The following is a 24,813-nucleotide window of genomic DNA, read 5'->3' on the forward strand; positions in this document are numbered from 1 at the left end:
ACTAATGTTTTTTACCTCCTTGGCAACCTTAATCGTATTGCCATCAATATCGAAGGAGGTATAGTTATGGCCAAGTTTATTAATGTTGGGTAAGGTCATCCCCAGGAAGATGAGTTCCGTTTTGTCATCATTCAGGCATAGACCATGGAGTGCCATCCATGCCTGGATGAGGAGGTATATTCTATTCACCAAGGCCAAATCCTGATTGTAATCCCCTGTAAGTGGGATGAGAATCTGGGTTTCGTCTGCATAGTTAGTGTAGGTGACACCGAGACAGTCCAGATCATCAAAAAGGGGCTTGGTAAATATATTATACATGGTAGGGGAGACACATGACCCCTGAGGAACCCCACAAGTGATGGAAATGGGATCAGCGGCTGCTGAGGTAGAGAAGACTCTCATGGTTCTTTCACTTAAGAAAGATTTAATACAGTCTATAGCTTGTTGCAAGAAATGCGCTGCTGACTCTAGGTGGTTGCAGACTACCTTGTGATCCACCAGGTCAAACACTGCTGATAGATCCAGAAGAAGTAGTAAGGCGCATTTTTTCCGTGGTCTCTCAGCTCGTCAACCTGGGCTTTAAGGTCAATAAGCGCGGTTTCAGTCCCATGTTGTGGTCTGAAACCTGATTGCCGGGTACCAAGTAGTTGGTTCTGCTCCACGAATTGTTGAATCTGTAGGTAAACCACCCTACCTAGTATCTTTAAGAGGAATGGCACTGTTGTGATTGGCCTATCATTTGTGGGTATATCAGGGTCCAAAGTGTGTTTCGTGAGGAGAGGGAGGACCTAAGATTCCTTCAGGTTACTTGGGATGGTACCTGATGTGAATGACGCGTTGATAAGCTTAGAAATGAAGGGTGGTAGGTCCCTCGCGCCGTCTTCTATGAGTTGGGCAGGACATTTATCTCCTCAGCAGTTAGATGGCTTAAGCAAGAGTATTCTTTTTTCGACCTCCAGTATGGAGACTTTATTGAATTTAAAGCAATTTGCTGGTTTGGGTGTAATGGGTAGATTACCAGTTTGTGGAGTTGATGTTGGTATGTTTAATTCTTTTTGGCAATTTTGATTTGGAGAGTAGCAATTTTGTCAGTGAGTGCCTTCTGAATGTCAGAGCACCATGTCTTATCTTTAACACAGTTATCAGGTAGAGGGATTGGATTTTCCAATTCTTTCATTATTGCAAAAAGTTCCTTGGTACCTGATTTGGCTTGCAGTATTCTGTTATCAAAACTTTCTTTTTTTGATCGCTGTATTTCAGTTTTGTATTTCGTGGAGATGTTAATAAGGTTAGCTTTGTTTAACTCAGATGGTGCTATCCCCCAGAGCGTTTCTTTTATGTTTTTCTTTTCTTAGTGATTTTAGGCATGGCGTAAACCAAGTATTAAGGTGTGCTCTTGGTTTACTATTCCTCATTTTCAAGGAGGCAATGGTATCCAGAGCTTCTGTCATAACTTTATTAAATTTGTTGAATAAGGTAGATGGTTCTAGTGTGTCTGGTAGTGAGTTTAATGTAGGGAGTATCAGCAGTAGGAGTCTGTCAGTAGTTATATTCTGTTTATTCCTGGTTAGCATGGGATGTGCTATGAGGTTGTTTTGGGTTGAGTTAATTTGGGCATCTAAAGTGAAAGCTATGAGCGAAAGGTCTGTCCATACATGTGGGCTAATAGTGGTAATGGTAATGTTACAGTTACCGTCAGCCACCCAGTCAAGTGTTGTGCCCTTCTGATGAGTTGGCTGTCTTACTTTTGGGAGAAGCCAAGCTCTGACAGGATGTTGGCAATGGATGCTGCTTGTGCATCTTTGGGATCATTGAAGCCTAAGTTCATATCTCCTAGTAGGAAAGCCTGTGATGCGTTTTTTAAGTTATCCGAAAGGATCATCGTAAGGTCCTCCTCGAAGGAGCTAATCGGGCCTGGTGGTCTATATATAAGATATATGGTGATGGTTTGGGAGTCTGAAATGGGTATCTTAAGAATGAGGGATTGTTACGCTCACCTGGCTCCCACAGGGGCGTCGATCTGAACTGGACACCTGCAGTCTCCACCAATGTGACGCGTAGTGCCGAGATGACGGACTGGACTGGCTCACCTAGCTTTGTTTGCTTGGCCCGTAGGATTATTCTTCTCAAATGGAGAAAGGGAATTAACCACCCGTGGAGTTGAGCATAAACCCCCCCACCCCCGCTGTTCTCGCCACGGATCACCTTTGATGTCCCCTCCTTTAGTCTCACCTGATGGTTTGGAAAGATAAACTCTCCATCCTGCATTGAGCGCAGGGGCGCGTAGATAACCAGTTGCTTCACTGGCTTGAAGGAATTGGTGAGTTCCAGAACAATATTGACTCTGAGATTTCCGGCAAGACCCCGTAAGTATGTAGTTCATAAGAGTTCAAATGTCTGACTTTCACTCTTGTCCGATTCCTTGCAGGTTGCAGCTTGACCCTAGCGAAGAGTTCCTCGTGGCAACTGGTAATATTCAGGTAAAGATTTGTATTATCCAACACAGTTGCTTTCTCCCTTATTCAGGCGCTGAGAAAAAGTATGAAGTCTCTGGGAATAATGCCTCCGGTGGTAAAATCAGGTAAGTCTATTGTGGTGAGGAGGTTTCCCCTTGTTTGTCCTTTTGTTTCACCTTGCTGTCCTTTTGTTTCCCCTTAGGGGCCGGGGTACGGCGAGGATGCAGTGGAGGCAGCGCCGACCCATGAAGAGGAATAGTACCCCCGGTGGTAAAATCAGGTAAGTCTATGGGGGTAACTAATATTGCCTCCGTTTATTCCCTTGGATCACCTTGCTGTTCTTGTGTTCCCCTTAGATGCCAGAGTGCGGCAGGAACATGCAGAAGGATGCGGTGGATAGTGAAGATGCTGCGAAGGCCGGTGAGTTCAGCGTGGCGCTGCAGCAGGCGAGGCGACGCGCATAAAATAACTTCTTTCTTCCAGCTCGAAGGCACGCTGGATCGGGAATTCAGGTAAGGATTAAAGGTATTGCTCTTGCTCTAACCTTTTCTCCTTCTTTCTCCCTTTTTCGAGGAGCTCCAGACGAAGTGTGTGTGGCAGAAGACTGGATGCAGACTTGCAGGCACGGTGAGCGTTACGCTGCTGGATGCAGAATAACACAAAGCGTGTGCTGCTCTTCGGGCGTGGTTTAAATAGCCTCCAAAGTAGTCCCAGGTAAGTATTCCTCCCCATCCCCACCCGAGTAATAATTAGTCCCTAGGTAAAGTAGTCCCTTCCAAGCCTCTTTTGGCTTGGAGCTCTTGCAGCATGGTCTGCATCAGGTAAGTTTGCAGCATGGTCTGCATCAGGTAAATTTTAATCTATGAGCCTGGCGCATATGGCGCCAGGACTGACTCTCTATATGAGCCTGGCGCCATAGACGCCAGGACTGCACCCAAATAGCCCCTAGCAGGGGTTGTTGGGCTTGCTTGGAATAACTTGATGCCTGCTTCCGGGTTGTTGGACTTGGTCTGGGTCCCCGGGGGTAGGCATCATGACAGCACTCCCCCCCCAAGGCCCCTCCTAAAGTCGTTCTTCCCCGTGGTTTCGGTTTGTCTGGGAAATTTCAGTGGACTTTTTTCACCAATCGGGGTGCATGAACGTGGTCACTAGGTTCCCATGACCTTTCCTGTGGTCCATAACCTTTCCAGTCGATTAAATAAAAAAGTTTTGACTTTATCAGCTTGGAGTCCAGGATGTTCTTAACCTCAAATTTGGGTTCCCCGTTTACAAGGATGGGGTCAGGTGGCTTGGTTAGTCTTGTCCCTGGTTGCACTGGCTTCAAAAGTGACACATGAAAGGCGGGGTGAATTCGCATATTAGCAGGTAAGTCCAACTTGACAGCCACCAGGTTGATAATGGCCTTAATAGAGTAAGGTCCGAAATATCTGGGGTTAAAGGTCCGTGTTCCCTTTAGAGGTATGTGTTTTGTGGCTAACCATACTTGGTCCCCTATCTGATATTGTGGAGTATCACTTCTATGCCGATCAGCATCTTTCTTGTATTTTTCTTTCGCTTTCTGTAAATGTGCAGTTGCTTCCTTAAAGGCTTGCATAATCGTAGCGTGCAGATGGTCCACTGCGGACATTTCTAAGTGTTGGGGTGAGTCAAGGTCTGAGGTTCGAGGATGGTGCCCATATAAGGTATAAAAGGGGCTTTGTCCAGTTCCAGAATGTACTGAATTATTGTATGCATATTTGGCGATCCAAAGAATGTCTTTCCAATTACTCTCAGCCTGATGTAACATACAACACAGATATTGTTCGAGAGTCTGGTTGGTCCTCTCTGTTTGACCATCGGTTTGGGGCTGCTGACTGGTCGATAACCTCACATCGATTTGTGCCAATTGACAACATTTTTTCCAATAATGTGAACTGAATTGACTGCCCCGGTCAGAGACCAATACGGACGGAAATCTGTGTATGCGAACAATGTTTTCGAGGAACTCCTTGACAAGGATTGAAGCTGAAGGTAATCCCTTTAAAGGAATAAGGTGGGCCATCTTGGAAAAAAGATCCACAATAACTAGAATGGTGTTAAATCCATTGCATGGAGGTAGATCAGTAATAAAGTCTAATGATAAGGTGTGCCATGGTGTAGGCGGAATGTCTAAAGGTTGTAAGAGTCCAGCTGGTTTTTTCTTCTGACTTTTGTTTTGGGCGCAAATGCCACAAGACATTACAAATGATTTAATATCCTTTCGCCAGGTGGGCCACCAGACTTGTCTCTTAATTTTAGCTTCAGTCTTTGCAATACCTGGGTGCCCCTCCATTAGGGTGTCATGATAACGGTAAATGACTAGCTCTTGTAGTTCCTTGTGTGGCAGAAATAGCCGCCCTTGGTAATAAGGCAGGTCATTGGTGACAGAGTAATCCGGGCCTTTCTTTACCCAGTCCTGCAGGGCTGTAGGATCAAAGAGTTGCTGGATCTTTACCTGAATGTCCTCTAGTGTCTTTAGAGTAGTCATGCCAAGAATCCTTTGTTCGGAAATTATAGGTACTGGTTCTGGGTTCACTTCTGCCTCTCCCATCCCTATTCGGGATAAGGCGTCTGCTTTACCATTCTTACAACCTGGTTGATAGGTTATCACGAAATCGAACTCGGCAAAGAACAATGCCCATCGGGGTTGGCGTGACGATTAGGCCTTGGCTGTCTTTAAATACTGCAAGTTCCGGTGATTGGTGATCACAGTAATGGTATGCCTGGCACCGAGAAGATAGTGCCGCCAAGCCTTGAGGCGGATTTAATGGCTAATAACTCCTTGTCTGTAACTGCATAGTTTAACTCGGGTGCCGAGAACTTTCTGGACCTTCAATAGAGGCAATAATATTAAAAGAAACATTGTCAAAGGTGAAACGTATTGAAAAAGGTTGGCTTCAATACCAATTACAAAACAATAAATGCCACCCTACAGTGAGCGCCACGACATACTCTGTGAGGGCAATGTTCTGTATGCCAATACCGAAAAAAACACAAAAGAACTAGACTTGGGCATGATAAAACTATGGTAACAGAGAAATTCAACAAACTGCAATATGACAATTGTTATTTACCTCCCAGTCAGCTCATGTGGATTGAAAAATGTGGGCAAAACCAAGAGATAAGCCATGAAGAGAAAAGTAGAACATAAGGACCTGAGTTAAAAAATCCCACAGAAAATAAACCAAAGGATCTGATGGAAACAGATGTTAAATGGACAGTGCTACAAAATGTTGATACACAAAGAAAGAACAAGGAATATACTTTAAAAGGAGCTGATCGAAAATTGATTTTTAGGCTATGTATCCTGTGACCAATCCGAGGGTATTGTCACATCTTCTATGGGTAGGCACCTTTCCATGAGGCCAGGGAGGTGAGGCTGTTACCCGATACTCTGGGGGTGGTACTCAGCGGGTGGATCTCAAGAGAGGGAAAAAAACCTCATGGGATTGGTGACAATGGCCCTGGGAGAATGCAGTATTTATCTTCTCCTTTGGGGTCCCCACACTCCTTAACCCCCACTACAATCCCTCTCGTCCCCCACACCACTATTTGTCATGGTTTAGAAGAGGACACATGTAAAAGGACTGGGACGAGGAGGAGGAAGACTCTACCAAACCTGATGCAGAATAGTACTGTGATGAGGAGGATGAAACAAGGAGGCAAAAGCCCAACACACATGGTACAGCTGCCAAAGAGAAGAGAGGACAGTAAAAAGGGAAGAAGGACTCACTCAGGGTCTAGCAAACAACCATGGAGGAGTAGGGAAGGAGACACTGGTCTCATTCCAAGGAACCCGAAGATTGAAGGTCGGGACACAACTTCCACAAGTACCTGAGAGGTCTTAGCGAGCGGGACCTGATCGGTGGCAGAGACATGAGAAGCCAGACCAGCAAAAAGTAACCAGGAACGGAGACACACACATCCGAAGGTGAGAGAGATGCTGGCACTGCAGAGCCATGAGAAGGAGAACGCAGAGTGCAGCAGGAGCAGAGGAGCTTTGCTCCAACTCCTGAAGAGAACAGGAATCACTCTGAGAGTTCCCAAAACAAACCCGATAAGAGCATCCCAAAAAAGCCCAAGGTGTGAGAAGGACCCTGTGCAGTATAAAACAAACTTTGTAAATCTGATAACCTGATAAGAACATCCCGAGAAGCCTGAGTGGGTGAAAGGCAACCTGCACAGTATAAAACAAATTTTACAAACTTGATACCAACATCCCGAATATTACCAGGGGATGGAAAGGAAGACACACAAGTGGATATAAACATTCTAAATCCACTAAGAACATCCCGAAGAGCACAAAGGGGTGAGAAGGAGAGTCTGAAATATATTGTGGATTGTGTGAAGCAGATAAACACGTCCTGAGGTACACAAGAGAATAGAAAAGGAGACAAACATAAACAAACCTTGATAGTGCACGTAGGCGGGACAGTGCCTGGCAGGGGAGTATACCAGGTCTGTCCAAGTGGACACTAGGTAACAAAGGGACAAGGATCCCGGCAAGCGAAAGGAACATGGTCTGGGACCCAAATTGAAGGGGGCGAAGCCCACCAGTGGAATACATAAGGTTCGAGGACATCCCTCTAGGAGATTTACAATCCGTGGATTGAAGCCCAAACTATAAAACCTTTTAAGAGCGAGTGTTGTAGAAATCAAGTCTGGCAGATGAGTAACCCCGACTTGTTACACTATTGGAAAAGTCTAAGGTGAGGTCTGGCAGGTTAGTGAACCAGGTCTGAAAAGAGACTGGGAAGGAACATTATTTTGTCAACCATAGGATTTAATGAACATTATTTTGTGAACCAGAGGATTTTGAGGACAATTACTTTCCAAACAACAGGAAATAGGAGCCCAGGAAGAGTCCTCCTCCCCCCAGGAGAGCGGGGAACTGGGCTATATTTAAGTTGACCAAGTTTATGAACATTGAACTTTGCATATTTGTTTTGCAGAAGAACTGCGCTTTGGCGTCAGCATCCAGAACGGGAGAGGCATTCTTCTGGAATCAAGAAGACACCCACTTTTCTTTTAGTTAGATAAAGACTGTAAGGGACGTAAATAGGCTTAGACACAGGACAGGGCCATTTTTTTTTGACGGACATCCTGACAGAGTCCATACTATATGTTTTATGAGGCATGGCAACCCCTCTATGTGGCTAGGGATAGTTATGTCTTTCTACAACTCTTTTACCTTTATTTTGAAACCAATACAAGTCTTTGATCCAAGATCAATATGCCACCTGTGTGTTATTTGCCTTCTTCTGCACCCTTAAAATCCATATAAAAAAGTTGAATTAACATAATGGAAAATGATGTGTATTAGGACAATGGAAAGTGGAGATTGAGAAGCAAACGAAGATGCACTAAAACTAGGGGGCGTGGTCCAATGACAAAACATTTTTGAGAAAAACATTGAAACTGAAGATAATTTTGGTGTACAAACAGGAACAATACATACATAGAGGAACAATCAAAATCTACTCTTAAAAAACAGAAAGCATGTAGTTAAATTAATTTTTTCATATAGACAAAAGGTGTTGTTTTATGTAACAAAAATTTGATGTATAAGATTCAAATTCCATGAAAGTAAAACTGCACACTAGTTAGAAACAAAACACAATTTCAAGAGGGTGGAATGGTGTGCATTATGTTTGCCGAAAGCACATTGACACATTGATCTAGAGACATTGATGCAATTGTTAGAAACAGGCGAAATATTTACAGGAAAGTTCACCTGAAGAAGGTGAATTATTATGCCTCTCGTAACTGTCATGGTCATGAAGTCAGGGGCACAGGCATGCAGGGGTCGCATGCACAGGAGACCTGGGTGGACACTGCCAGGCTCATGATCAAAAGTAAACAAGAACATCCATTTAACACCAAAAGCTTTTATGATGGACATAGCACTTCAGATGCATTAACCTTGAACATTCCATCCATTAAGCAGGATGCATTAACCTTGAACATTCCATCCATTAAGCAGCCCCACGTGTATTCTTGGGTGTGGCTGCTAATGGATTGCCTTTGCATGTGCTCACTCACTCTCTAGGAGTAGCAGGGTGTGGCTGGTAAGCCGGCCCTAATGGGCGTGCCCACGATCTCAGCTATATAAGCTGCCCCGATCCTCAAGACAGACATTTCGCGTTATTCTGCACTTGCAAGCAGCGTAATGCTCACCGTCGCCTGAGGTCAGACTTACCTTTGAAGATCCTGCTTCCTGCCAGCATACTTACCAACTGGGGGAAGCTGTTTTACCTGTACATCTCTTTGGCGAACCAAGTATTCATCTTTACACTTTCCGGAATGCTGAAATCTTCATCTTGGCACCGCAGCAGGACCTGCTCCATTGTCGACAGCAGCGCCTGCAAGGAAAAACAGAAGACAAGGTTAGACATTGAAAAAACACTCAGTTTAAGGTTGCGCTTCGCCATACTTTGCGCTTTTCCTTAAACTAGAACTTACCTGCTGTCGAACATGCGGTAGCATCCATCTTCCATCCGGCCGCGTCTCACAGCTGCATTGAGGCTGCATTTCCATCTAAGGGAAGAAAACAGAAGAGAGACATTATTGCGGGCATAAATGGGAGCAACATATAAAGACATTAAACAGAACGAACAACATCACAAGAGCTCAAGAAAGACTTACCAATCATAAGGAGAAGCATAGTCGCAGCTGAACTGGACTAATCCTTATCAGGGATCAGTGAAGGAACTAGATCCCATTTGACGCGCCCCTGACAGAAGTAGCAGGACGGAGAGCTTATCTTCCATAAATCCTAGGTGAGTTTTATGGGCCGGCGTATGCTCACAGAAACCGTACTTTGGGGTGAAGGGTTCGAGAGGTACAACAATCACACACTGTTATCTCCACACAGGAGCAGTATCACCACGTACCACCGCTCACAGCTTTTCTACTGAGGGAGAGGCCTGAAGGGGGTGATTCAAGTTCAGAGAGGGCTGCAATTGTGCCCCAAGGCCTCCGCAGAGACCAGGTGAGCAAAACAGAACACGAAGCCTCTAATACTCTCTGTCTGGGCATTATGGAAACTTCAGAAACAGATCAGTTAGCCCTCTTACCAAGGGAATTACGGGCTGAAGTACATGCTTCAAGACAGGAAACCAATGCAGTACAGAGGGATCTTATTGTAACTCAAGAAAGAACTGACACATTGGCAAGACAAATGCTACAGACACAAGCAGGACAGGTTCCACTGCCTGGAGTGACCCATTTTTCTCATTCTTCCACACCACAACAATCAACACTGGTTCAGGTGGTTCTTCCGGTAGCAGTGTCTCTAGCCCCACCTGAACGCTTCATCGGTGACCCAAACAAGTTTGCTGTATTTATGAATCAATGTCGCCTTCATTTCTTGTGCAGACCAGGAACCTTTCCTAATGACCAAGCCAAAGTGGCGTTTGTACTCTCGTATTTATGAGGTAGTGCAGCGGACTGGTCAATACCTTTGGTAAATCAAGATGACCCTTTAGTACGGAACTTTTGGAATTTCCAACATGAGATGGAGAAATTGGTTGCCCATCATACTCAAGGACAAGCTCTGGACAGCGGGTTGTTGTCACTCAGACAAGGGAGTCAAGATCTATAAACCTATATTACAGTCTTCAATCGTCTCATAGCCCAGACCAACTGGCCAGAAGAGAAGAGGACTACACTCTTTTACCGAGGGTTACGTGGAGAACTTAAGGATGTGTTGGCGCTAGTGGTGAATCCCCCTGAGAGGTGTGCGGACTACATAGACCTGACGGTGCAACTCGATCATAGGTTGCAGAATTGGAAAATGAATCGAGCTAGATCAGAGGGACAATCAGTTTACGTAGACCTTGTGAGAATCAGACTAAACGACATGAACAGTCTGAGCCAATGCAAGTTACCAAAGCCCCCTTACCAAAGCAGAAAGGGAAAAAAACAAAGACAACAACAGCTTTGCTTATATTGTGGACAAGCAGGTCACTTCCTCCGTGACTGCCCGGTAAAATCACCCAAGAAAACATTGGGGCAATAGACAAAACTGATAAAGAAGAAGAACAGACTCGGGAAACGCCAATGCCCAGCAAGTGTAGGGGTCCGCTTGTCGAGCATGAAAAAGGAATCCGTACAGACCACACATCTAGTCCTTCCAGTGCTTTTGGTGAATCACAAGCAACCCTCGAAAATACATGCATTGGAGGTATATATTGATTGTGGAGCTGTGGGTAACTACATTGACCACGATTTGGCTCTCCGAATAGGCCTTCCTCTCCGACAGAAGCAGAAATCGGAAAACGTCAGTGCTGTGGATGGTTCTCATCTATCATCTGGCCCGGTGACACAATACACAGAGAAAGTCAAGCTTCTGTGTTAGGAAGGGCATCAAGAGGACATTACTTTCGATCTCATCAGTGCTCCTCAGTTCCAGATGATATTGGGAATGCCCTGGCTGGAGACCCACAATCCTAGGATCGACTGGCGAAAACGAGTTCTGACATTTCCTCATGATTGTGCCGACACATGTTACAAAAAAGATGACACCAATCTGAAACCGAAAAAAGGAATCGTGTTGGGCCTCACCAGCTCCGTACCTCTTGATTACCAAGATTACCAGGATGTCTTCAAAAAAGAGCAAGTCAATGTTCTGCCCCTGCATAGACCCTATGATTGTCAAATAGATCTTGTATCCAGAGCCCAGATCCCTTGCAGACGAATTTACGCTCTGACAGAACAGGAAAATCAGCATCTTAGAACTTACCTGGATCAGTACATGGCGAATGGTTTCATTCGCCCGTCCAAGTCACCTGCTTCCTCGCCCTTATTCTTCGTGCCTAAAAAGGAGGGGGACTTAAGAACTTGCATTGACAATAGAGCCATCAATCAGATCAAATTAAAAAATGGATATCCTTTACCACATATACCAGAGCTCCTGGACCAAGTGAAACATGCTAAAATCTACACAAAACGGATTTAAGAGGAGTATACCATCTTGCAAGAGTAACAGAGGGAGACGAGTGGAAAACGGCCTTCCGCACGAAGTACGGCCTCTTTGAATACCAGGTCATGTCCTTCGGGCTATGCAGTGCCCCCGCGGCGTTCCAATTCTTTATGAATGATGTACTCTGTGAATTACTGGACGTTTGCCCTCTTGTTTACATTGACGACATTCTTATCTACTCAAATTCCATGGAAGAACATGCAGGCCATGTCCGGGCAGTCTTAGAGAAGTTTCAACAACACCAATTGTATGCCAAGTTGGAAAAATGTTTTTGTCCATGTAACTGAGGTCGAGTTTCTCGGTTTCATGCTCACACCACAAGGCGTACATATGGATACATGAAAGGTGGATGCAATCCTCCAATGGCCCTCACCAACATCCACGAAAGGTGTGCAAAGCGTGCTCGGATTCGCCAACTTTTACTGTCAGTTTATATCTGGGTTTTCACAAATTGTACATCCAATTACCTCCTTGTTAAAGAAAAATCAAAAGTTCCATTGGTCGGCAGAAGCTGAAGAAGCCTTCCAGAAGTTGAAACTAGCATTCACTACAGCACCAGTCCTTCGACACCCATGACCAGACCTACCTTACATAGTTGAGACAGATGCTTCAAAAATAGCCATGGGAGCAGTATTGTCACAATGAGACCCTGAAACAGGACAACTACACCCCGTTGCATTCTGGTCCCGCAAATGTTCAGCCCCCGAGTTGAACTACACAATCACAGATAAGGAATTACTGGCGATTAAAGCAGCATTCAAGTCCTGAAGACATTACCTTCTTGGGATGAGACATATGGTCACTGTCACCACGGACCACCGTAACTTGCAATACTTGAAAACCGCCAAAGCACAATCCTCACGTCAACTTCGTTGGGCTCTTTTTTTCGCGGAATACGATTTTATTATCACTTATAGACCTGGAGTATGCAATGGGAAAGCAGATGCTCCATTATGCATGAGTGAAGAAAAAGAGGCTTATACAGTGTGCGACCCCATGGTCATAATTCCTGAGGAAAGGATTCAAACCAGAATAGCTGCCATCACGTGTGTGGATGACCAAAGAACCAGTTTGCAATCCCTGATGGATCAATCAACACAACAGGAATGGCTGTTAAAAAGTGACCAGTACACCATCGAAGACAATCTACCGTATTTCCAAGGACGATTATATGTCCAAGACCAAGAACTGCAAAAGCAAATCATCACAAATTACCACGATTCATTAGTGGAAGGATACCCAGGAATAGCCAAAACTCAGGCTAAGGTAAAACAAAACTACTGGTGGCCAACCAAAGACATTGCCCAATTTATTGAAACCTGCGTTGTCTGTGCACAACACAAGTCTCAGAAACAGAACCCCGCTGGCTTACTAAATCCCCTGACAGTACTGCCAGCACCTTGGCATACCCTGTCGATGGACTTCAACACGGATCTTCCACTCTGCAATGGATACATCACTATATTAGTAGTTGTGGATTTATTCTCCATAATGGCCCATTTCATCCCTCTGAAGGGACTCCCAGCTGCGTCAACTCTCGCTTCTGTGTTCCTAGAGCAAATTGTTCGATTGCATCAATTTCCATCAATATTAGTATCTGATAGCGGAACTCAATTTGTTTCTGCCTTTTGGAGAAACTGTTGTACGATTGCCAAAATCGATCTCCGGTTGTCCACAAGCCATCACCCTCAAACTGATGGGCAAACTGAATGAACCAACCAAGATTTAGAGCAATATCTCAAGTGTATGTTGCAACAGTCTGGGGATTCTTGGAAAAATATACTCTTGATAGCTGAGTATGCATACAACAACTCAGTTCACACAAGCACAGGGCAAACTCCATTCTACACTGTGCACGGAAGACATTCGAGGACATCAGAATTTGATCTACCTGATACCCTGGAAATGCCAGCTATAGAAAATGTGCATAAAACCATCACTCAGGTTCTTAAGGAGGCGACAGAGCAGCTGACCAAGGCTAAGGAAAGACACAAACTGTTTGCATATCGTTATCGGAAGGAAGCTCCCGCTACCAGATTGGAGAAAAGGTGTGGTTAGCATCCAAATATATTCCCCTGAAGGGGCCAAGAGCTTTCCGCCCAAGATACCCTGGCCCCTATACTATAAAGTCCACAATCAATCCTGTCGCCATGAAATTGGAGTTACCATCTCACATGAAAATTCACCCCGTATTTCATGTCTCTCTACTCAAACCAATGAAATCCAATACACAGCTTGGTTCTCCGCCAGAGCCCGAAGTAATAGATGGAGAACCAGAATATGAAGACAAATCCATCCAGGACTCCAAGGTGGTTTGATACATATTGTATTACCTAATTGACTGGAAAGGTTACGGACCTCAAGACCGAACTTGGGAACCCAGTGAACACCTCCATGCTTCGCGTTTAATCAGACAGTTCCATCGCAATAACCCCATCAAACGGGAGGAGAACCACCCTTGAGAGAGGCCATGAGGGGAGTGCTGTCATGGTCACGAAGTCAGGGGCACAGGCATGCAGGGGTCGCATGCACAGGAGACCTGGGTGGACACTGTCCTGGCGCCTTTGGTGCCAGGCTCATGAACAAAAGTAAACAAGAACATTCATTTAACACCAAAAAGCTTTTATTATGGACATAGCACTCAGATGCATTAACCTTGAACATTCCATCCATTAAGCAGGATGCATTAACCTTGAACATTCCATCCATTAAGCAGCCCCAAGTGTATTCTTGGGTGTGGCTGCTAATGGATTGCCTTTGCACGTGCTCACTCTCTAGGAGTGGCAGGGTGTGGCTGGTAAGCCGGCCCTAATGGGTGTGCCCATGATCTCAGCTATATAAGCTGCCCCGATCCTCAAGACAGACGCTTCGCGTTATTCTGCACTTGCAAGCATCGTAACGCCCACCGTCGCCTGAGGTCAGACTTACCTTTGAAGATCCTGCTTCCTGGGCATCCTGCTTCCTGCCAGCATACTTACCAACTGGGGGACGCTGTTCTTACCTGTACATCTTTACACTTTCCAGAATGCCGAAATCTTCAACTTTGCACCGCAGCACGACACGATCCATCGTCGACAGCAGCGCCTGCAAGGAAAAACAGAAGACAAGGTTAGACATCGAAAAAACAGCCAGTTTAAGGTTGCGCTTCGCCATACTTTGCGCTTTTCCTAAAACCATCACTTACCTGCTGTCGAGCATTGCGGTAGCATCCATCTTCCATCCGGCCGCGCCTCGTGTATCACAGCTACATTGAGGCCGCATTTCCATCTAAGGGAAGAAAACAGAAGAGAGACATTATTGCGGGCATAAATAGGAGCAACATATAAAGACATTAAACAGAACGAACAGCATCACAAATGCTCAAGAAAGACTTACCAATCATAAGGAGAAGCATAGTCACAGCTGGACTGGACTAATCCTTATCAGGGATCAGTGAAGGAAATAGATCCCATTTGACGCGCCCCTGACAGAAGTAGCAGGACGGAGAGCTTATCTTCCATAATTCCCAGGTGAGCTTTATGGGCCGGCGTATGCTCACAGAAAGCGCACTTTAGGGTGAAGGGTTCGAGAGGTACAACAATCACAGATTGGTGCACTCACACACTGTTATCTCCACACAGGAGCAGTATCACCACGTACCACCGCTCACAGCTTTTCTACTGAGGGAGAGGCCTGAAGGGGGAGATTCAAGTTCAGGGAGCGCTGCAACCATGCCCAAACGCCTCCGCAGAGACCAGGTGAGCGTAACAGTAATAAGGCAAAGGCAATATATATTTGCAGAGATTAATAAGTGCGGTACACATACATATGGTGTTAACATGAAAATTAACAAACAAAACATTAGAGGAGCAGTACAATGTGATTGAAGGTGAAATATGTATTACAATGAGTACTGCGATGAACCAAGAATGAGACTCAGACATGAGGGGTTCGTGGTTTTGGTCATAGACTTTTATTAAAATAAAAGGGGTTGGGGAAATGCCTCTCTGGGCCTGCACTAGAGGGGTTTCTCTACCTTAAACCAAAACTAAAGGCCTGTCGAGGTTAGAATGTCCAAAGTAAAACCGTCCTGTGTCCAAAGTACTATGCTTGCCCTCACACACTAACAAAATAAACTCTAAGATGAAAGGGATAATGTCTTTGGACTTGTGTGATGAAAACTTGTTGAAAAAAGGAAAAGGTATAACTGCAACAGAAGAATTCTAGGAGTATAGGGTTCCTTATCCCAGAGGGTGGTTCCCTTTCACAGCGTTTCTCTTTCTTCTGTTGTACATTCAAAGATATCAGTTTCTTGAGTTTTTCTTACTCCACAATGCAACTGATACAGAAAACAACTTTGACTCTTTGTCTTTGAGTTTCTGGGCGTATGTCAAGTTTAGTAATGCTGGAATTAGTATTTGTGCTGCATGTGCCTTGGTCTGGGGCCACACCCAAAGTGCCCGAAAGGGTTAACTTGGATAAAGACGGACCAAAGGAAACTTTGCGCTTGCTGTGTTTGTCAAGGAGTTCTCTCCAATGTTCTATTTGTCAATAATGTGATAACACATTTCATAAATACAATAGCAATGTGTCTAGGTCTGACCTGTCCTTGTGATCTTAGAAAACATTTTAAGTGATGGTAAAGGAGCAGAACAGCCAACAAGTGTTTTGACCAAAAGGGTATTTATCAAGGCTGTGGCAGTTATGGTTATGGGAATGGTAGTCCATCTTTGTGTACGTTTTCTCAGAAGTCTTTGAAGGCAAGTTGGTTCTGAATAACTTGTAAAAAGTGTCTGAGAAGATACATCCATGAATCTTAGGGGACAAGCCAGATCCCCTACATGGTCCTGAAGGATGGCTGGGATTTTGAGGCTCTTCCAGAAGGGTCTATCCCGACTGCATTTACTAGAATATTTTAGTCGATTTGGCATCTGAGGCAGCTTAGCAACACTTTTTATTCAAGAGGAGGACTCAACAATCATATTTTTATTCAAGGGGGTTCAGTATAAAAAAGGTTTGAATGTCCCTGATTAGGTGTACCGTTTTACATGAAACAGACTCATTACACTCTATTATTGACTACTCAGGGGTCTCAACTCAAACATTATCGTTATATATATATTTTGAGCAATGTTTTCCAGAATTGTTGTCTAATCATTTTGAGGGACCCATGATTTTATGTATCACCCTATGTAAGGTTTAGAACATATTTCAGGTTGTCCTTATTCTTCACAAATCGTTTGTCTTATTGTTTACCCTGTTCCAGCTTTTTTAAATGAAATCTCTCTTCAACATCTTAAAAACAAAAAGGTGAGTGGCATGTTCTTTTTTAGTCTCTCTTGTGACAACATACACACTTAACTGTAAATGACAAGTGACAGATTTACATTTCTTTACCTGAATCTCCAAATATCTAGTTCAATTTTGGTTTCTTTCAAATGTTCACCCTACCATTAGGACATCCTCTATTGTAATTGCAACACAAACCTGGATACTATTAAGTCTGACACTTATTTAGGGTCACAGATGCCTCATAAGGACTAACTCCGGTACTAAAGAGAAATAGGTATGGTACCTTGTTGATTTAATTTTGGTGTGACTTGGATGGTATCAGGCCTTTAAGAAGACAATCTTTCTTAGCTGATAGAACACACACAGACACTAACAAACAACCCTCTTGTACAGTAAATTAGGCTCAAGTTAACACTCTTCGGCCACCTTGCAGTAGGGCATTACCTGTACCTGCCCAAGTATTATGAAAGTCACTGGAGCAGTCTGAAACCCCAAATCAATATGTTACTGGTTAAAGTATAACTTCAAAGAACTGGACAAACCTGCTGGGCTGTTTCTTCCTTCAAAGTACTTCCCGTCCCCTCTTTATAGCTCTTCAACTTCCTCACTGTATCTGCTAGAACCTGGACAAAGAAAACCAAAATCATACACACATGTTGAGTATGCCCATTCACCTGCCGACCCTCATACTATTGTGATGGAAAAATGACCACTCACGATTTCGGTGGATTGGTGAACAATTTATTAGTAAATAGCAATAACAAACAGAACGAATGGAGGCACAAGACTTCGGGGCAAGTGAACCCCCCTCCTTCTGTGCACCATTCCCTTATATCCAAAGGAACACATTTGTTTCAATGGGGTGGTGCCAACAGGGCACGGTCTCACCTTGAAACAATATTGTTGGCAGCGAACAAAGCCTCATTATACAAGCCTTTGATACCAGCTGCACTGTCATGCGAGTTAGTGTTATCGGGGAGGAAAGCATCTTGTAATATAGATAGTCAAGGTGAATATACTCCTTAAACATTCACTCACGCTCTGAGGCAGGTGAGAATACTTGCATGAGTACGAATTCCATCTACTAATGCAGCTTTTTCTAAGAAAGAAGGAGCCTAAAACACGCTTACATATGCCAAATGGAAAACACTTTAGAAGTGAGAGATAACAAGCTAAGCATTCCTACACACTAAGCAGAGAGCCTTCATTGCAAAGACATGCACAGTGCAATCTACAAACTCACCTTGCACAAGCAAGAAACAGTTGTTTAAAAATGTCTGTTTGCAGCACCTACTCAACATTATAATGCAATAATTTGCAAGGGGAGTACATACAATTTTGTTGTGTTCTGCTTAGGTATTCAGAATGTAATGATGTGGAAAATAGGAGGATTCTGGAATGCGTTGGAGAAGAGAGATGATCAAGAAGGGAGGAGGACATTAGCTGCACTGCTTGTAACTTAACTGCATAATTTATATAAAATAAACTTGAATCATGCATGTGCCGGCTGTATGAATTTCATCTTGTAAGTGTTATGAGAACACACTTCAAGTGGTGACCAGTTTGACCTTTCTACTGCAGCTCTTGCTCTGGTCGAAAGGACTGCTCGTGTGAGAGTCCTGCATGAGAACCTGTGCAGGATAAGTATAAGGTCAGTGTGATCAGAGCTCTGTGCTTTCATCACTCTTAAAAGGATTATACAATTGATACAATTGAGCACTGTAACGATTTAATTAACTAATCCTCAGAAGGAGTACAATGCGCCATTGTCTCACGCTATGTTTACTTACAAGTGCTGCATTAACGATGTGCGCGCATAAAGCACACCTTCAAGGTACAAGCTCCGGAGAAGGTTAGAAAAAATGACCTCTCAGTGTGAGCTACGTGACCACTGTATTGTGCATTGAATAGTATTGCCTAGTTACGAGCCAACAACTCACACTAGAATGCTGTTGCTGCTCGGCAATAACGATTGCCATGGATCTTCTTCGTCTTAGTTGCTGTGTGTTATAACTCTTCAACTTTGAAGAAATTGCCTGTAGAGAACGGGCAAACTATAATGACATATTTAGTTTTAGCACATTGGCACAGTTCACAACTCTGTTTTCAAGGAACAGGGCATTAAAATAAATGTCATTGTGTAATAACAAAAAACGCATCATATAAGAGATTCTTGTTTTGTCACGTCTGGGCCTACATTTCTACAATCCTCATTTGTATTGTACTGTTTAATGAACTTATGTATAGCCCTTTGGTGTAAAGCACTATATAAAATCCAAATAAAATATAAATACAAAAAATCCTAAATTCTTGGAAGGCCATTAAATGCCCTGGTGACGATGGAAGGCAGAGTTTGACATATATCTGGAAGAAATAGATGGAAACAAATTAAGAAAAGAGATTTTTATGCATAATCCTGGCTCGGAGTGTCAAGAAGTGTGCTAACATTTACCGCAAGTGCTGGAAACTCAAGAGGGAGATTAACTCAATGTTTATGACGAAGTTGTAGCGTGGATGGAGAAACAAGATAAGAAAAAAGAGAGTGTGGTCTTAGAGAAGCACCCATTTTATACCAGAGAACATTTTGCTGGTTAATCTTTTGTTGAATTCCTGGCAGCATCAAGACGCATTACCACAAGATGCAATTTTAGGCAGTTCTTAAATTAACTCTTGAGAGACCAAATAATGGTGCACACATCCAGTAATCAAATACATGAACATATATGGGAGGAATCAGAACCTACTTTATATAAGATCATACGAATTGCAAAGAGCACAGAGAGGTCCATGGAAGCTTGCACAAAACTAGCTAAAGAAAAAAGTGCAGAAAACCCAGCCTCAGTATGTACGACACATATCAAATTAGAATGCAGCAATTTTCAATACAAGGACACAAAAGGGAAACATCGCTTCAATGTCAGATGCTTCAGGTGCGGTGCTAAGGGCCACATAGAGACCTCCAAGAATTGTCCTGCAATTGGCAAAACTTGCAACGTTTGTGAAGGAATTGGGGATATTGCAAAAGCATGTAGGAACAGGTACTACAAAACAAATACTGTGAATGAGAGAAAGCAAGTGGCACTAGATGAATATGAAAACTACAGGGATGAAGTGTGTAGGAAAGAGGCGCACAATGAACAATGAACAATACACAGGAACAATGTACTAATGATCTTGGATACGGATGAAGATTCCAGTGGCTTTGGCAGTGTTCAGAGATCAACATGTCAATTAGAAATTGTGGTGGTAAAGATGCCATTGATGGCAGATTCAGGATCTCTGCACACCATAATTCCCCATTAAATGTACAAGGGTAAACAAACAAATTGTGAAGAGTCTTAATCCGGTAACTAAAGCACGCTTTGTGTGTTCGGGGCATCAGTTGGGAATGATTGGATGGTTTGTGGAAAAATTGAAGTTCAAAGAAAAGGAAATAAGGGAAAAGGTGAATGTGATGGCTAATGGACCGCCTATTTTAAGTTGGAGAATCCAAGCAAAATTTAGTATGGAATTAAAACCTAGCACCATGGAGCAAGTACTGGCCATTGTTAGCGATTTCAATCAATAAGAATTCATAGAATCATTTCCAGAAGTGTTTTCAGGAGAGATAGGTGTGCTGAAAGGGTAGCAACTACACATCAAACTGAGAGAAGGTGCAACACCAATCAAGAGTAAAGTGAGGAAAATTCCTGTGAAATTGATTGATGTGTCCCTTACAGATACTGCTGCGGGACATGATGAGACAAGGGATCATTCAAGAAGTGGAAAGCACTGAGTGAGTCTCCCCAGTTGGCATAGTAATCAAACTGGACAGTTCAATTAGGCTTTCCATAGATTTGAGAGGAGTGAATAACAACATTGTGATTGACACTCATCCCTTGCCAAATATATCAGAAATTAATAAAGACATTGGAGAATACCATGTGTTTTCAACCATAGATTTACATAGTGCCTACCAGCAGATTGCATTGACTCAGGAAAGCAAGCACGTGACTACTTTTATTACACCATATGGCCTTTTCCTGTTTAATAGGATGCCTTTTGGGTTGGCATTGGTGGCCTCTGTGTTTCAGAAACTCAGAGAGATTATTCAGAGACTTACATGGTGTCATCTACTTTCAGGGTGACATTTTGATACAGACAAGAGATGAACTACAACATAAATTAACGCTAGAAAATGTATTGGTGAGATTGAAAAATTGTGGGATGACAGTGAAATTGCAAAAGTGTAAATTGTATCAGAAGAAAGTGGAATATCAGGGCCACGTGTTGAACAGAGAGGGAATTAGGCCCAAGGAGTCCCTGGTTAAGAGTATCATTTCTGTGCCAGAACCAATGGACAAACAAGAATTATTATCTTTTCAGGGTTTGTGTGAGTTTCACGCGAAACTCATGAGAAACTAATGACAAAAGATGTGAAATATGAATGGCCTGGGAGGCCGCTAGAAGCTTTTGAAAGGGCAAACAAGTGTATATTGAGAGCCCTTGCATTCAAATCTTTTGACACATGGGAACACCTATTATCACAGTTGATGCTAGCAATAGAGGGTTAGGTGCTGTACTCATGCGGAATGACAATAGGGAAAGTAAGGTTACTGTAAGATTTGCGTCTAGAACTTTGCCACAGGTGGAGAGGAACTTTTCAGTAATCAAGAGAGAGGCATTAGAGTGCGCTTAGGGTGCCCAATACTCCAGGCAATTTCTTTGGGTGACACCTTTTTTGTTGAGGAAATCCAGAGGAAACAATTTGCAAAAAAGCCTATTAAGGATTTTATTAAACCTAATACATTTTTCTCTGTCAATTTAATCACAAATTAATCTGCACTCTAACGATTTTTAATTTCACATAGCAGGAATATTATAAAAACAGCAACATTTGATAAAAATCATCCTATTAAATCATTCATGCATTTATCCACATCCATATAACATCCATCCAAATACTCATACAATTCATCAATAAGTACAGAATAAAAACATATAACAAATATAACAATTCATCCACAATTTCATAGTTATACAAAAAGTTTTTGCGCAAAACAACACATAGTGCAAGGCCACAATAGGTTTTTTAAGTGGTCAGCAACAACAACACACAATGCATGGCCACTGTAGATTTTACAAGAGGTGGTCAGCAATCGGGATAGGCCAAAAAAGGACTTCGCAAGTGGCCTTATCCTAGGTTTCTCTCAATGGGTTTCGACGTGTAAATGATGGTTTGGTAGGTCTTCATCAGGAGATAAGGGGTAGTTGTCTATAAACAAAACAAATATATGGGCCCATCAGTTCACTATCCAAAACTAAGATTAAGTGAAAAAGAGAGGCCAAGTGAAAGGAAGCAGAAAAGAGAATGCAAATACATGACTTCACAAAGCTAAATTGCAGACATAAAATGTTCTGCTATTGTCCTGCTGAAAAAAGGAACAAAACATTTCAGGGTTGTCTAGACCATCCATGTTTACTCCCAATTTGAATGATTTGCCCTCAGAGGTGACCATTTTTGAAAAATTGGTTTTAAAAGAAATTGAACAAGTAATTCATTATCCAAGAATGCATTCAGGACCTAATTTGAAATTACAGGAGTTCCAGGCAATACAGACATTAGCTGACGATCTCTCTATAGTAATCAAGGCTGCAGATAAGGGTGGGGGGATAGTGGTCTAGGAAGCAAGCAAATATGACCAAGAAGTCCTGGCTACTTCTGTCTATCCCAGGCCACTATACTCGGATTGCTCATGACCCATCAAAATGCATCAAGGACAAGATTTTGGCACTTACAGAGGAAGGTAACCATGCAGGGTTCATTTCGACAAAAGAATCCGAATATATTAATTTTTCAGAAGAACTTACGCCCCTGTTTTACATCATGCCGAAAATACACAAAAATATTGAAAATCCTCCAGGTCGGCCCATAGTTTCTGGTTGTGGTTCTTTACTTGAACCAACATCCAAATACATCGATTTTTTTCATAAAACCTTTGGCAATGACTACCCCAACCTTTTTACTGGACTCACGAGACGTAATCAATCTTGTCGAATTAAGACCTTTCGATTCATCTACACAAATATTGGTCTCCCTAGATATTGAGGAGTTATATACAAATATACCTCAAGACAGAGCAATTCTTAGTTTAAGAACAATCCTAGATAGGAGATCACCCCCTCACATTGTACCAACAGAATTTCTGTGTAAAGCAGCTCAATTGGTTTTGACCAATAGCTTCTTTAAATTTAAGGACACATTTTTTCTACAAAGTAAAGGCACAGCCATGGGGTGTACTTTTGCCCCAAATTTGGCCATAATCTTCATGTCTCTACTTGAGGTTGAAAAAATCCTGCACATTTCCAACCCGTTTAGAGAAAAAATCAAAATATATCGTCGATATATCGACGACATATTCATGATCTGGGAGGGATCGATGGAATCTTTGCTGGCATTTGTGGAATGGCTCAATAAAGTGGACATAGACATCCATTTCACTTTTGAACACTCCACGTCAAAAATTGCATTCCTGGACTTATCTATTTTCACTGATGGAGGTGTCCTCCACACCGAATTACACAGAAAAGCGACTGAACGAAATACAACACTAAAATATGAGAGTCAACAGCCGGCAAGTCTCTTGCGCAATTTGCCTTATGGCATGTTTTGTGACTACGTCGCAACTGTACAGATATCAATAATTTTACAAAACATGCCCTTGTTTTGGAACAAAGACTACTGGAACGCGGGTACCCTAAAAGACTCACAAAACAATCCAGAAAAAGAGCTTGTTTTGCAAATAGAGAGGCCTTACTGTTATCTAAAGTTCAACTACAGAAAAAAGAAGAACTAGTATGCATATCTACTTTTTGTCAACATAGCGAAGCCATAAAGGCATTATATTAAAAAATTGGTGCATTTTAAATGCATCAGGCACTATGTTACCTAAACCTCTCTTTGCATTTAAAAAGAGTAAAAATCTAAAACAGAAGATTACACGTGCCAGCAGAAGCAATCCTAAACCTACTATGATACGGGATCTTAAACAAAATCCGGTCCTCGGGCATTATCCATGTACCACTTGTGTGGCTTGCAGATTCTCTAAAAAACGACTTTTTTATGCAACAAAAAAATTGGGATCTCCGCACCTTTACGACTTGCAAAAGTAAAAATGTCATTTACGCATTTCGATGCCCATGTCAAAAAATGTACATTGGAAAAACGACCCGGGAAGTGAGTACATGGATTAACGAGCACCGCCCAAAAATAAAAACTTGTAACCTTAATGCCCCAATGGTGATCCATTATGTTGAGATGGGCCACAAAGTAGATCAAATGGAATGGTTTTGTGTGGAAAAGGTCTTTGGTAATAATTCCACTCAAATCCTAAAAAACCTAGCCTACAAAGAAGAATTATGGATTTTCAATCTAAAAATATTGACCCAGGGGTTAAATACTTTGGAACCCTGGCATGCAGGCACATAGTATTCCTTATTGATCAGCTCTAAAATTTCTTCTGTAATTATACATACAAAAGCCAATCACTTTTTCCGATCACTTTTTCCATTTACGCGGCTCAATGTGAATACGTCATTCAGTATTCACGATTGACGGATGCACACGCTACGTGGACCAACAATCATGTGTCCCTTCAGGTCGTGTATTACCCTATCAACGCGGCACAGGGTAATCACGTGATAGGTAGCCAGGTGCTCTTAACACATGGGTAAGAAGATGCAGTTTAGATGCGCGTCTCCCACCCGTTTGAACGAGTCGTAGATGACCGAAGCAAGCAGCTGATCCCGTGGACTTTAGTTCCCGTTCAAGCAGCGGCTACGATTTTCGTGGGATGCTATCCACAGGTAAGTAGCTCTTTTTAGACCTCCTCTGTTACATGGATATTGTATAAGACATCTATGTACCAATAAGGTACGAGTTACTTACGTATTCCTGGCTAGGGTTTCTGATATAATTTCTTTTGAAACCCTCACAGATAGGTTTTAAAATTCAACCATCTGCAATGCAGGATTGTTAATCAGAACATTGCCAATGTGCATGCCAGTGTTTTCAGTTCCACACAAAATTTATACAACGGATTGATT

At 42.8% G+C, this 24,813-nt stretch overlaps 1 protein-coding gene across 2 annotated transcripts in view; it reads right to left on the minus strand.

The window, feature by feature from the left end:
* LOC138493293 (coiled-coil domain-containing protein 150-like) overlaps positions 1 to 24,813 on the minus strand; it is a 361,270-nt gene that overhangs the window by 45,729 nt on the left and 290,728 nt on the right. For both annotated transcript variants that reach the window (XM_069620392.1, XM_069620391.1), the window contains exon 10: positions 17,271 to 17,351. In XM_069620392.1, the coding sequence (XP_069476493.1) occupies positions 17,271 to 17,351 (81 nt within the window). The remainder of the gene's footprint in view (positions 1 to 17,270; positions 17,352 to 24,813) is intronic.

Source organism: Ambystoma mexicanum, chromosome 10 (assembly GCF_040938575.1).
Source record: "Ambystoma mexicanum isolate Mex_15411 chromosome 10, UKY_AmexF1_1, whole genome shotgun sequence".
In the NCBI taxonomy this organism is placed as follows: domain Eukaryota; kingdom Metazoa; phylum Chordata; class Amphibia; order Caudata; family Ambystomatidae; genus Ambystoma; species Ambystoma mexicanum.